This window comes from Yamadazyma tenuis, chromosome 5 (assembly GCF_029203305.1).
Source record: "Yamadazyma tenuis chromosome 5, complete sequence".
In the NCBI taxonomy this organism is placed as follows: Eukaryota; Fungi; Ascomycota; class Pichiomycetes; order Serinales; family Debaryomycetaceae; genus Yamadazyma; species Yamadazyma tenuis.
This window is the reverse complement of record NC_089465.1, coordinates 921,527-935,392: the sequence shown is the minus strand read 5'-3', so window position 1 is coordinate 935,392 and position 13,866 is coordinate 921,527. Positions and strand designations below refer to the sequence as shown.

Sequence of the window (13,866 nt, the reverse complement as noted above, 5' to 3'; positions counted from 1 at the left end):
TAAGATATTCATATACACAGAGTATTTTTCACCCTCAACAACAAACACCCAAAACTCATCTAATACCATTCACCAGTTAATCAATAGACCATCGATGGGTCACATTGGACTCCAAACCGCCAATAATACAAAAAAAAAATAATACTAACCAAAACAATTCCACAGTTAGACGAGACCGATCCAAATGGTGTGCTCGTACAGTATAAATACACCACTCAGTTCCCAAACCAATCACTTTTTCTGTTACTTCTTTCTACCAAACAACCCCCTCTTCTTCTTCTTCTGCTCGTTCTTCAACGAACTAGCCGAATAGTTCTGTGCCAGGTACATGGGTTGTTCACCAAAGTTGATGGTGGGACGTCCGTAGTCGTTACCAGGTAAGTCACCACTTGATCCGCCAACTCCTCCAACAGCATCATAGTGGGGGAAATCTTCGTGGAATCCCCAGCCCAACCGGCTGCTTTCCAACTGATCTCTATACGACACATCTCCGGTGATGGCGTATTCAAACGCTCTGATGGTGTCCAAAGGTCTTTCATTTCTTGATCTGGTGGGGTTGGACATATCTCCATGGTTGATGGGTTGCCCAAAGATGTCTTTGAGGTTGGCGCTGTCTTGTGACAAGTAAGAAGGTCTTCTTTCGATTCTATCAGCGGCTTGCTCAAAGGGTTGAGCTTCATTAACAGCTGACAACACAGGATCGTGCACGTTGGCTGAATGCATCTTATAGTCCCTTTCATGGGGGTTATAGCCTTCGACGGTTTTACCAGACTTGCTTCTGAATATGGCCATCTTGAACTATTCACAATAATAACTTAGTAAACAACTGGAACAATTTTACAAATTATTCTTGATAAATAATTTGGGGAAATTGCCTACCTTATATTTTTAGGCTGTGCCAAATATGAGGAAAAAATCTTCCAGCCTTTTGCACTTTTGTGACCAACCAGCAAATAGCCCTTTGGGGGCTTTTTCTTGGGTTTTGGACCGGTGGTTGGAAACACTTTGTGTGAACTTAGCATGGCTGTGGTTCATTGAATATGATTGCTATCCAGTAATACGCCGACCATGTGCGATCCTATGGTTGCAATTATGTGCCTTCGTGTCCTTATATCAATTATTCCGGCCCATCACCCCTGGATCGCGATTTACAAAACCGATTTGCACTTGTGCAGGCTGGCCAGCTGTCCACCCAAATTGCGTATTATGAGGGTTCTACTATTTAATTCTAACTACTTGAACTCTAACTCAACTTTGGTGGCCACAGACCCCACCTTTAACTCTCTAGAAGATATGTGTAACTTTCCATCTTGCGTGATGTTGATGATGATTTCCAACTTGCTGGCAGGCTTCAAGTCTTTCAATGACAATGATCCCAACAATTCACCACACTCTTCAACCACTTCTTTTATGATCTCAGGCTCTTCGTCTTCTTCGCTCGAGTCTTCTTCATCGTCACTGTACTCAACTTTGGTTGGTTCGATCACAGTTTCCTTGATCAGCTTTTTACCCTCGTATAATTCCACCAACACACTGCTACTTTCGCCATTGGTGACTTCAAGAGATCTCTTGATAGGATAAGCGGTCTCACTGACAACGATAGGCACAAACTTACCATCAGCATCCTTGATACCAATGGAGTGCACCAAGTGTTGGGTGTTCACGACAATTGGCTGTAAGCTTTCTTTGATTTCGTCATCATCGAACGATTCGATCAAAGCCGCTTGTAAAGCAGCTCCCCTACAAATCAACTCATTTGGTAAAATAGCCTTGGTGTCAAAAACAGGAGAAATGATGGCTGTGGATTCGGGGAAAAGACTTCTCAATTCACTTGACAATTTAGGAGTGTTGGAGCTTCCTCCCACCAACAAGATTTCGTTGATTTCAGAAGGGATCAACTCAGCTCTTTCCACCAACTTTTCAACAAATCCTGTCATCTTCGAAATCGTACCTCTAATGGTCAATTCGTATCTCAATCTGTTGATGGTAGTATGATAGTCAATACCTTCAGCCACGGACTCGATGGAACAAGTGGAGGATTGGACGTTGGAAAGAGTCTTCTTTACCACAATACTCTCGCTTCTCAACTTTGCCAAAGATCTGGCATCAGTTCTTGGGTTCACCTTGTACTTCTTTTCAAAGTCCTTGGCGAAAAATTCCATTAAAGCTTCATCCAATCTGTCACCTCCTAATTCTTTATCGTGTAAAGTGCTCAACACAGTGAGGATCCCACCTCTGACGGCAATAATGGCAGCATCGGATCTGATTCCACCAAAGTCGGCCACCAAGTAAATCTTGTTCTGAGAGTACAGTTCATCTTTTTGAGTCAAATGAGATAATAATGCACTACTTGGTTCGTTGATTAATTGGTGAACTTTCAAACCAGTTTCGTTACTCAACTTGATTAACTCTTCTCTTTGAGCTTCAGTAAAATCAGTTGGAACAGTGATCACAGCTCCTTCAACCTTTTTACCTAAGAAGTCTTCAGCAGCATTTTGCAACTGTTTTAAATGTCTCTTGGTGGCTTCTGCAACTGTGATAACTTCGACCTTACCATCTTGTCTGGTGATGTTAAATCCAATGCTTCCATCAGCAGTCTTGATAGCTGGAGCACCGGTCTTGGTAACTTCAGTGTTGACTTCATCGAAAGTCTTTCCAATAAAGTCTCTGAAGTTGATGATGGTGTTTTTGCTGTTTCTAATTAATTGAGCGTTAGCCTGTTGACCATGGTACTCATCTTCTCCAACATAGGCTAAGGTCGATGGAATGGATCTGTCACCATCTGGATTGGCAATGACTTCAACCTTACCTTCACCATTAGCAAAAGCAATACTTGACGAGGTGTTCCCGAACGAAATACCAATAACTGCAGACATCTTTTTGTGGTCTATTAACTGTGTGAACTGAAAATTTTTTTTTGCTCAATGCTCTTCTATCAAGTTGGTGCGATTTGAATTTGCAGTTATCATTGATAAGATGTGGAAGAGAAAGTACGTTTAATTCTGTGCTATAAACGAAGAAGTTAGGTAGGTGTGAAGCAAAGGATCTGCCCTAAAAACCTGTTATTAGAAGGAGAAACCAATAGCTTTCGTAGAGTTGCAAAAAAAAAAACAGGTCGTACCCGGATTCGAACTGGGGTTAATTGGATCAAAACCAACTGTGATAACCACTACACTATACAACCTTTTTCATTTGTCCATGGCTTCGTTAGTCCCGAATTTCTGACCACTAGGCCACGGACTTCAACTTTACAATTAAAAGGGTTAGGAACTTACTAAGCAAAAATATAATTGAAGGAATACTCTTGAGTACCCAGTGCCTTTAATAACCACAGACTAGTTTGCTGTATGCTCCACTCCACGATTAACTTTCGCTTAGAGTTGTACACTACGTACTCTTCTCATTGTAGGCTATCAATTCACGTTTTGTGTTGTGCACGTCCAATTCTTTTTATGCTAAACGCGCCTTGTAGGTGAAATGTTCCAATAGACATGACGAAGAAGCTGAGTACCAAAAGGGTGAGGTTGTTGGTCCTATTATCAATCATTATTACCTCGGTGGTCTTCACAATATTAAGGCCCCTGTTCTTCACCCGGTCTGAGCACACTAAGGACATTTCTGCAAATGATCTGCTGAATGTAAAAGACCAGAATGAAGAGTTCGAAAATTGGAGAAAGAAGTATGGTAAGGGTGCTAAGAACGGGGAATCCGGTCTGGTGGCAGACAAGACGAAAACCAAACCAAAAAAACCATCAAAGCCCAAGCCAGTAAAGCAAAAAGAACCTTCTCTCCCCGAAGATGACGCAGAGGTCGAAGAATATGATGAGAACGGGGATTCCTTGGGTCCCAAAGCACCACCAAAGCCCCATAACTACAAAATTGATTCCAAACCCTCGACCAACAAAGCCAATGTGAAGGAAAAGCCGAAGGAAAAGCCGAAGGAAAAGCCGAAGGAAAAGCCAAAGGCAAAGCCTGAGACTGGTAAATTGTCATTAAAGCCTGGTACTTCGAATAAGGATCCGGTAAAGTATGCTGAGCCCAAGTTGGAAAAACAGACATCCTCAAATAATAAGGTTCGTCCACACCATGCCATCAAACCAGACCTGGCTGTTGGTGAACCTGAAGAAACACCAGATCCAAACAACCCCAACAAGTACTTGGGAGGAATTGAGCAAGTTGATCCTGAAGAATTGGATGCAAATGGAAGTATCTTCCTAGAAGACACCGACGAAAAGGAAATGGAACTTATGAAGGCCAACAAAATTGGAGATATTGACCACGAAGATTCGTTTGGTCACAATCCAAAGAATAAGCAAGGATATGGTAGGTTGGGAGTTCCTACCCCCAGCCAGTATGGGAAGTCATTACCTAAGACAGTCACCAAACCTGTGGTTATATACGCAGTGGTCAACGACGACTTTAGTAAAATCAAAATCAAGCCCTTGAGCTTTCGAATCTATTCCCACAACGTGAAGAATGGTGGGCATGATATCCTAGTACCTGGTGAAGAAGTATGGGGAGATAGATATAGAAAGATCACCAACTCCATCCGGTTTAATGCCAGGTCAAACACCATTGTGACGCTTCAGGAAGTGTATAAGTTTCAAATTCTTGACATAATGGATGAATTGAACCGATTTTCATCCAAAGATGCGCCCGAATGGGCCTATTATGCCAAAGGAAGAATCGACGGTGAAGATACCGGCGAGTTTGTGCCCATCTTGTACAGACCCTCTGAATGGGAAGCGGTCTTTGAAGACACTATTTGGTTGAATGACAAAAATGAAAGAATGTCCCTAGAAGGATGGGATGCAAAATATTTGAGAATACTCACATTCGCAACCTTTAAGCACAAACAGACAGGAAACTACATTAATGTGTTCAACACCCACCTAGATCACGTGGGAGAGATGGCCCGTGCCGGATCGGCTGAAGTGATTGTTCAGAAGATCCAAGAAATCAACAAATGGCCCTCATTTTTGTGTGGAGACTTGAACAATGAACCCAAGGGTGAACCATACAATATTTTGACCAAACACTTGATTAACAGTGCCAAGCATACGACACCTTTCAACCACTTTGGGCATGTCAAGTCCACTGTGACAGGGTTCGAAGGGGAAGTGCTCAGTGCCGGTGGCCAGAACATTGACTATATATTTGCTCCTTCCTACACCAAGAAAGTCACCCACAACGTGAACTGTGCAGATACTGACAAATACTCCAAGGATCCTGCCGACAAGCTTCTTTTACGACTTGATCAGTTTGGAATGCTCCATTCCAAGTATAATGGTGTTTACATGAGCGACCACCGTCCGTTGGTGGCCGATTTCAGTTTATCTGGTAAGTGTTGAGTTTTCGCAGCCAGTTCGTTAAATATTATATAAAACCGATTACCATAGAGAGGATGCCTCTCACTTACAGAATACCATTATCAGCCCAAAAATCCCACAAAAATCCTCTAGTTCGTAGCCACGGGCATCCTAGCTAAGGTTGTACATGTGCCTGCTTCTGGATAATAATTTCCTAATTTTCGAGCCACTCGGGCCTTATTGTTCCTCTGCACTTCCTGGCGCACTCGCGCCTCAAACGCCATACACGTGGGGAAAAGAAGATACCAAACGGTATGTATCACTCTTCATGTACACAACAAGACAACCGTTGCCGACAAGATGATACTTTTGACCAATTAGGTGTGGTAATTGGTTTGGGCGGGTGAATTGTATGCATTGCATTAGCATTGTGGTTAGCTGCAAAAAAGTCTCCTATTTGTGGAGGGCCGTATATAAGACAAGTATCGCCCACCATTTTCAAATCACTACTCAAAACCCAATCAACAACATGAAAGGATTCTCCGTATTGTTGTTGGCATCAACAATTGCTGCCCATGCCATCAATGGGATGTCCTCGATCAAGACTCAATTGCATAAGCGAGATGAGCTTGGTTTGATCGAGCAAATGTACTCAGACTTACCATTTCCAGACCAGGATTTCATCACCAACCACTTGAGTACTTTACAAGCCTTCAACGGTTCCAAGTGTGATGCCTGCAAGAACAAGATCCACTATGCTCGGAAATTGTACGATGAGGACCCAGACAATCAACATTTGATTGCGTTCACATTGTTCAAGTACTGTATTGCTCTGAACAAAGATGATCCCACCAAGTGTGATACTGTAGACTTTTTCTTGACTACCCAGAGCAACCTTATCAACATTGCTGCCAACAAGTATGACTCGAGTTTCGGTGATGAGACGTCAGTCAATTTGTTCGATAACGATTTCATGCACATGTTGAGATTATTTAATCTTTCAAGTGAATTGGATCTTGATTACTACTGTTACTTCAAAGGTGGAGTGTGTGATTTGCCTGAAACTATTGACATCGATTCTGAATACAACTTTGACTCCAAGTGGCCTGTCAAACAGCCTCATCACTACTTTGAACCTGAATACACCAATGGCAGTGGTGACACTTTTAATGTGTTGCACATCACTGATTTCCACTCACAATTCAAATACACTGTGGGGGCTGAAGGGAACTGTTCTCAAAAAATCTGCTGTAAAGTCGAGAGTTATAATGAGGATTTACCAGACATGTCCAATTACAACTTCACCGAAGCGTATTCAGAGTTGTGTCCCAACGGTGACATCGACAACTTTGCTTTCTATCCAGATGCCAAGTATGACGATCAAGGAAACTACTCTCCAGGAGAGTATTATGACTTGCCAGAAGGAAGGGGATGGGATTCGGTGGTGCAGCCAGCTGGAGTTTGGGGAAACTATGAATGTGACTCTCCTGTAATTTTAATCAACAATACCATGAAGTATGTTCGTCAATTGCAAAACAAAAACTTTGAATTCACCTTATTCACTGGAGACTTGGTTGACCATGATAAGATCCACGACACACCTGCTATCACCAAGGAAGCCGAGGTTTTGGGTTTTAAGATCTTGAAGGAATATTTGGGAGGAATCCCAGTGTACCCATCTTTAGGAAACCACGATACCTTCCCATATGGTCAATTGGCTCCACAAAAATACGATCCAAACAGCTCCTACCAATATAATGCAGAATTAATGAGTGAAATTTGGGTCAACGACGGCTGGTTGGACCGTTCGGAGCAAAACGAAGTTAAAGAGCACTATGCTGGTTTCTCTCATGTCACCAAGAGAGGATTAAAGGTGATTTCCTTAAATTCTAACGCTTACTACCAGAAGAACATGTGGAACTATATTAACTTGAGGGAAGACCCAGACAGATTTGGGCAATGGGAATTCTTAATCAACGAGTTGGTGGAAAGCGAACAGAAGGGGCAAAGAGTTTGGATCATTGCCCATATTCCTTCATCTGACGGTGATGCTTTACCTATTCAATCCAGAATCTTCGCCAAGATTGTCGAAAGATTCAGCCCCTACACTATTGCCAGCATTTTCTATGGGCACACTCACAGAGATCAATTCAAGGTGTTCTTCGCTTCCAACTCCTCCAGTGCCGAAGACGTAGAAAGAGATGTCACCAACATGGCCTGGATCGGTCAATCGGTTACTCCTCTCTCTGACTATAACCCGGCTTTCAAGTACTACGAAGTGCAGGATGGCTCGTTCAACATCATGAACTCATATAACTACTACACCAAGTTGAATGACACTTACATTGAAGGAAGTGCTGAGCCTGCTTGGGAATTCGAGTATTCTGCTCGTGAAACCTATGACCCCAACAGTACATGGCCGCTGACTGCTCCATTGAACGGTACTTTCTGGAACCAGTATGTGTTGCAGAAACTCGCTGATAATTCCAGTATTGAGTTCAACCAATTGTATACCAACTTGCAATATCGTCTGACACTTAACACTCCAGTATGTGACGATGATGGAAAGCTATCAACCGACTGTTACCAACAAAACTACTGTGAGGCTGGTAGCTACTTATCCGACGAATACCTTAAGTGTATGAACCAGTTGACTGCTTAGTATATTATTCACTACTCTCTAAAATAGATATCCAGCTTATGGCCCTCACTTTTTCGCAGTAATAAATTTTAGCCAAGATCAAAACAAAACAAGATATACACGTCTTTCCAATGCAAAATCCACACGAACAAGCCCAGAGTGCATTGCTCTCACGTATAATCAACAATGTCGTATGTATAGAAAACACTCATGTCATGTATGGATCGATACTAATGTTTTTTAGGAAAACTTGAATGAGTCTGTTGTTGCTATGAACAAGTCCTTACAAGAGATCAACAGAAGAAACTTAGACATTGAAATTGCATCACAGTTGTGGGAAGGGTATGCCAGCAATGCTGCGTTTGATTTGGAGAGGACAGGCGACAAAACCGATCCTATATGATAAGCCAACTCCCACCGGATCTGAGATATTCGTCTACCAGTGTCAGAAGTGATCGTGTCAAGACCCCAGGTGTTTTCCTTATTGCAGCCTTGAGTGTGTACGTATCTCGTGTCCCATGACCCAGCCTGTTTGTCTGAATACTACTGGTCGGACGTCTCCGTACCCTTATCTACACATCACTGCCCAAACCATTGTTTTATTTCCATCTAGGTAGCCCTATCCTCAAAGGCACCAGAATTCACTCTTAGTAGATGGGTACTGCAGTTTGTCCTATCGCAGCGGCTACAACTTTCAAATCTAATGCCAATATTTTATTACTATAGTACATGTATGAAAATAATCAGGATTCATTCACTTCTTCGTATTCGACCTACTGATACAGCTCTGTTGGCATTCTTCTCTTCCCTGCTACTTTGCCAGTACTACCAGCTAGTCTACTCAATCTTGTTGTTGAGTTGGTAATAAACCATATCTCTTCTTCAAAGTAACTCTTTGTCTGGAGTACTTGTCATCTGGAGAAAATCTGGCTGGGTGGGCCGATTTGGTGATTTCACCGTCTTCGGTGTTCTTTTTCAAGGTATATAACCTCTTTCCATCTGGACCAATAGTGTACATTAAATGCATTCTGGACAGCTCTTCTCTTACAATATAAAATTTTTCTTCACTAAGCATTTCCGTATAGATGCGCATTGACGGTCGTGTGCGGAGAATCACAATAGCTGCAAAATCACCACTTTATAGGAACCCAAAACCACTATTAGGTATATAAATGCCAAAGGGTTTATAGTTAATTCTTTAGGTGTTGACAGATATGTGTATTATTCAATTTTAGTTACCAAAATTCGGCTGGTCTATGAGAAATGACCATGGTTTTGAATATGGATACTATTTATATTGGTAATTATCCAATACAATCGCCTACTGAGATAGGACTTATTGACCCAAAATTACATAGTCGTTGTGATTACACTACTGATTTGTCGATGTGTCCTTTGAATTTCCCTCTTCAGCTGCAAATGCAAGCGATTGCTTCTGGGTAATACTGGCGCGACTGCGTCTGCGTCTCACACTATTTTGATTTGACCAACTCTTCCATTCATCGTCACTTGCGTGGGCTTTGATCTTTTATTGCCCAATCGTCTGCTTGGTATATCCACAAGTTTTACGGTAAGTGAAAGATTGATATTTAAGCAAGACTCCAAAAGTAAATGGCTCCTCCAAAGAAAGATGTGTTTGCTGATTTATTTCCAGCTGGAAATACCACTACAGCAAACAGAAGGAAAAACTTGGCCGATTTACAAAAAGACAGATACGGTAACAATAGCAATGCCGGTAACATGGGAATGGATATCTTTGACAGTTTAAACAGCTCAAAAGCATCATTTCCAGTGGAATCATCCACCAATACATGGGACGAAATTGGTACGTCCACTAGTGGTAGCCGTGGTGATAGTTCCAGTTCTGTTGGGAATTCGAGTCAAACTGGCTCTAATGTGCATACCCCTTTGAATTCACAAATAGAAGACCCCTTTGATATCTTCAAGGAACCGAGCGTTGCTAGTAACTCAACCTCGAACAAGGCATCGACTATCAATTCTGTTAAACCAACCAAGCCAACGAATAATCCACAAAACAACGCACACTCTTTGTTGGACGATGAGTTTACGGATGCTTTCCAAGAAGAACCACAACCAGCTCCAATCCTGAAATCAGTGCCAGAGAAAGAATCCTTTGAACCCTACAGCGAAGATTTAAGATCGAACTCGAGCTCTTCATTGAGTAAGAGGGATGAGTTAATAGCCCAACTCGTGGATATTGGATTTCCAGTGGAAGTTTCTGACTCTGCTATCAGTGAGGTGGGTATGGATTTACAAGCCTGTGTTAACTACATTATGAATGGAGGCAACCTGAGATCCAGTTCTTCCTCCCAACCATCACTACCTAGAACAAGAACTCATAGCCCCAACAAGGAGGATTTGGGCGCCAAGCTTAATGATCTTTCCACGGACTTCTTCAATAAGGCCTCCATTTTCTTGAATAAGTCAAAGGAGACTGTCATAAAGAATATTGAGCAGTTTCAACAAGCTCAAACGACAGGCAGAGGGTCCCCTTCCAACTCCTTACCGGTTTGGATGCAAGATCTGGAGAAAGAAAAGTACAAAAAGAGAGAAGCTGAGTTCTTTGGTAAGAGTGACAATGATTATAGTGCTGATGAGGCTAACATTGACCATGAATTTATCAGTAATTTTATGGAAGAGCAAAAACAGAAACAAAAGGCACGTAATAAAGCTAGAGTTGATAACTTGAAAGCCATGGCAAAGAACAAGATTTATGGGGCATCGCCTACAAAAAGCCCGTCTCCTGAGAAGGCTGAGTTACCACCAAGACCATTACTGAATCCTTCAAGAGAAAGAGTTCCTGCTACCACCAAGGCTGATGCTCCAAGGAAAGAACAGGCACATCAATTAACATCCAAGACTCAGCAGACTAAAGCTCCACAACCTGACGTGGACTTGCTTGGTGTTGGTGGATCTCTTTCAAGAGCCGAAAAGTTTAGGAATGATTCAAATGGTGACGAGGTATATGTTTCCTCAAGAAGGAGAAAGCCAGCTGCACCCACACCCAGCAAACCAAAAGCTTCTAGAAAAACTACAAGGGAACCATTGGATCAGTTTCTGCAATCAGATTACGATATTGGAAAAGAGAAGGCCACCAAATCTTTTGCCAATGGAGATTATGACGATGCTTTAATCAACTATGAGAAATGTTTGAATGTCCTCACCCCAACCCATGAGTTACGCCTAGTTATTAACTCTAATTTGGCACTCACATTGATTAAGCTTGGATCCTATAAGCAGGCTAGGGATCAATGTGACCAGGCCCTTCACCTTATAAACATTGAAGATATCAACGATGAAAGTTATGTGATAAACGACAAACCGGTCAAGTATTGGTACATCAAGCTTTTATCAAGAAAGGCTGAAGCATTGGAAATGATTGAAGCATTTTCCGACTCCTTAGAATGCTATATGGAATTGGTCACAAAACTAGGGGTCAATGACAAAAAGGTCATGGATGCGAGAAGAAGGGTCAACAACATCGTTAATCCTCCTCCTAAACCTAAACCTTCCGTGTCTAGACCTAAACCTTCTAGAATACAGCCAGTCAACAATGATAATCTTAAGAGAGTTCAAGCACAAAATAAGAAGCAAGAGGATAGAGATAGCCTTAAGTACCAGTTGCACGATCAGGTTGAGTCCAAAACCCTGGCTTGGAGTAATGGAAAAGAGGACAACTTGAGAAGCTTGTTGATGTCTTTACCAGAAATATTACCAGCATCCTTAGGCTTTCCGTTTTTAACCTCCAAAAAGATCACTATCAATGATTTGATGTTGCCTAAGAAAGTGAAGATCAACTACATGAAAGTGATCAGCTCTATTCACCCTGATAAGTTGACCAGTTTGAACCTAGGAGTAGAAGAGGAAATGCTTTGTCAGTCGATTTTCATTACGTTAAACAAATCATGGGACATATTCAAAGAACAGAATGGCATTAATTAGATATATAAGAATCGAAGTAAATATAGTTCAACTTCTCTTAACTGCTTCAGTTTGTCTCCGTTCTGTTGAAGTTGCCTTTATTTCAAATTCATCCCCTTCAGCTGAAATTTCGAAAATCTTTGGTACGCCTTCGGAGTTAGAGTCATCTTCACTTTCTTCGTCACTACCTTCTGAGTCCGACAGACCGTAATCACGGTCAACAGCTTCTCTAGCCATATTTATAGATTCCTTGGTTGCATCTGACCATCTTGACAAATAGAATACTACAGCATTAACGGTACCAAAGAAGAACGTGAAACCAAATAATATAACTCCAGAGTAAACTGCAGCTTTTAAAGGATAGTCAAAAAGAGTGTTTGCTGGATCTTTTCTGAATTGATAATAGAAGTCCAGCATACTGAGAAATTCTCTCTTGAAGATCAAGTAAAAGAAAATCAAGATTTGCTTCACACCCAAAGTGTTTTCTTCATCTCTCAACATCTCTTCAAACGATTTTGGAGGAGGCGAAGGTCCCTTGACAGCTTTTGGTCTGTTTTGGGCGTAATCTAGTTGCTCAATTTCTAGTTTTGGAATGAAGGTCTTGTTTCCAATTAATTCTGCTTCCTGAACAGAATGGCCAAGATAAATGTTGTCGAACAATATGTCTTTTTCCATAGACCATAACTCAAATCCTAAACCTCCAATTAACCCGAGATTCGAAGGATGGTGGTCTTCGTAGTAGTATGGATTGGGCACTTTGGAAGGTCTCCACTGACCCTTGTAACGAGGATTGGGGATAAATGAAGGAGTCCATGGCCCTTTATAGTTTTTGTTGGAGATGAGCTTGGGTTTCCATTCACCACAACCAACAGTACATTTGGGGTTTCTGAGTGCGGGAGGCATCCATTCTCCATCTTCTTCATCAATCCATTCTTCTGGCTTTTTGACAGATGCATCCACAATGTAGCTAGGTTCATCATCCAACCAGCCTTCAGGTTTCGTGTCCTCTGGGTCAGGTATAAACGCAGAAGCATACTTCTCATCATAATCTTCTGGTTTTTGTACCAGCTCATCGAAAATAAACTCTTCATCTTCCCAGTCATCAGGTTTCTTCATTGTAGCGTCTTCAATCTCCTTTGGAGGGTTCAATTTTGGTTTCAATAAATGAGGCTTACTAAGGACATTACCAGCTTTTACCACTTGTCCATTGATCCTGATTTCAAAGTCGGAGTTTCTCTTAAATATAAGAGTATACAAGGTGGAAACTTGGGTTGACCTAGACATAGGGGCTTGACTTAAATGTTTTTCCTCGTAGGTGTTTGTAATTGGGTTCTTTCGGTTGATAATGAAATGTATTTTATCATTGGATCCACATTTATCAGGGCCAAACATTAGTTGAAAGGGAGTTTGGCTACTGAACGGCCCGCTCTGATCAAAATCTTTGTTCAACAACTTTATATATGTTCCACCACATTCCAAACCATCTTGAGTCTTGATCTCATATTGTAACACCAAATCATTATCAGTATTATCAAACGGAGTGTCAAGCTTATATGATATGGCATGATGGGCAGCCTTAGTCTTCAAAACCAAGCCGGAATCACCAGAAATCCCAGGATACTTAGATGCTGGTTCAATGGCCCATTCTCCAGAATATGAGAATTTGTCGTCCTTCTTGGCTTTGGAAACCTGCCAGTTAGAATCTTTTAAAGATCCATACAAAAACTGTTCAAATAAGGATGATTCTGCTAACTGAGAAGTATCAAATGGCACAAAAGAAGGATGCTCAACACTGGAGACACCCAAAAACAATGCACTTATTATCAACACACCTCTCATTGCCATCATTAGAATTTCCAATTCGACATCGCGATGTACGGCTCGTTCTGCTCTAATACTGTAAATTTATGCAAACCTTCAAATACACTCATTTCCAATAATGGGATCTCTTACTGATTAAAGTTTATAGTAGTT

At 41.6% G+C, this 13,866-nt stretch overlaps 8 protein-coding genes and 1 non-coding gene across 9 annotated transcripts; 4 read left to right on the top strand and 5 right to left on the bottom strand. All coding sequences in view use genetic code 12, as the record gives it.

Moving 5' to 3' along the window:
* Window positions 1–243: 243 nt before the first annotated feature.
* PSN45_004127 (uncharacterized protein) lies at window positions 244–792 on the bottom strand (the record flags this gene model as incomplete). The annotated part of the gene is made up of 1 exon (XM_006686054.2): window positions 244–792. One exon carries the CDS (start codon window positions 790–792, stop codon window positions 244–246), a length of 549 nt encoding a protein of 182 aa, XP_006686117.1.
* A 440-nt stretch (window positions 793–1,232) lies between these two features.
* SSZ1 (Hsp70 protein that interacts with Zuo1p) lies at window positions 1,233–2,876 on the bottom strand (the record flags this gene model as incomplete). Its single annotated transcript, XM_006686055.1, has 1 exon — window positions 1,233–2,876. The coding sequence occupies one exon, from the start codon at window positions 2,874–2,876 to the stop codon at window positions 1,233–1,235; it is 1,644 nt and encodes a 547-aa protein (XP_006686118.1).
* A 236-nt stretch (window positions 2,877–3,112) lies between these two features.
* Window positions 3,113–3,184, bottom strand: PSN45_004125. Its single transcript has one exon. It is a non-coding gene; the product is annotated as a tRNA-Gln (tRNA).
* Window positions 3,185–3,491: 307 nt separating this feature from the next.
* PSN45_004124 (uncharacterized protein) lies at window positions 3,492–5,351 on the top strand (the record flags this gene model as incomplete). The annotated part of the gene is made up of 1 exon (XM_006686056.2): window positions 3,492–5,351. One exon carries the CDS (start codon window positions 3,492–3,494, stop codon window positions 5,349–5,351), a length of 1,860 nt encoding a protein of 619 aa, XP_006686119.2.
* Window positions 5,352–5,838: 487 nt separating this feature from the next.
* Window positions 5,839–7,971, top strand: PSN45_004123 (metallophosphatase-domain-containing phosphoesterase; the record flags this gene model as incomplete). The annotated part of the gene is made up of 1 exon (XM_006686058.2): window positions 5,839–7,971. One exon carries the CDS (start codon window positions 5,839–5,841, stop codon window positions 7,969–7,971), a length of 2,133 nt encoding a protein of 710 aa, XP_006686121.1.
* Window positions 7,972–8,081: 110 nt separating this feature from the next.
* DAD4 (DASH complex subunit dad4) lies at window positions 8,082–8,353 on the top strand (the record flags this gene model as incomplete). The annotated part of the gene is made up of 2 exons (XM_006686060.2): window positions 8,082–8,141; window positions 8,195–8,353. 2 exons carry the CDS (start codon window positions 8,082–8,084, stop codon window positions 8,351–8,353), a joined length of 219 nt encoding a protein of 72 aa, XP_006686123.1.
* A 438-nt stretch (window positions 8,354–8,791) lies between these two features.
* Window positions 8,792–9,025, bottom strand: NOP10 (snoRNP complex protein; the record flags this gene model as incomplete). The annotated part of the gene is made up of 1 exon (XM_066158218.1): window positions 8,792–9,025. One exon carries the CDS (start codon window positions 9,023–9,025, stop codon window positions 8,792–8,794), a length of 234 nt encoding a protein of 77 aa, XP_066014315.1.
* A 536-nt stretch (window positions 9,026–9,561) lies between these two features.
* Window positions 9,562–11,913, top strand: SWA2 (auxilin-like clathrin-binding protein required for normal clathrin function; the record flags this gene model as incomplete). The annotated part of the gene is made up of 1 exon (XM_066158217.1): window positions 9,562–11,913. The coding sequence occupies one exon, from the start codon at window positions 9,562–9,564 to the stop codon at window positions 11,911–11,913; it is 2,352 nt and encodes a 783-aa protein (XP_066014314.1).
* A 27-nt stretch (window positions 11,914–11,940) lies between these two features.
* PSN45_004119 (uncharacterized protein) lies at window positions 11,941–13,740 on the bottom strand (the record flags this gene model as incomplete). Its single annotated transcript, XM_006686062.2, has 1 exon — window positions 11,941–13,740. One exon carries the CDS (start codon window positions 13,738–13,740, stop codon window positions 11,941–11,943), a length of 1,800 nt encoding a protein of 599 aa, XP_006686125.2.
* Window positions 13,741–13,866: the final 126 nt, after the last annotated feature.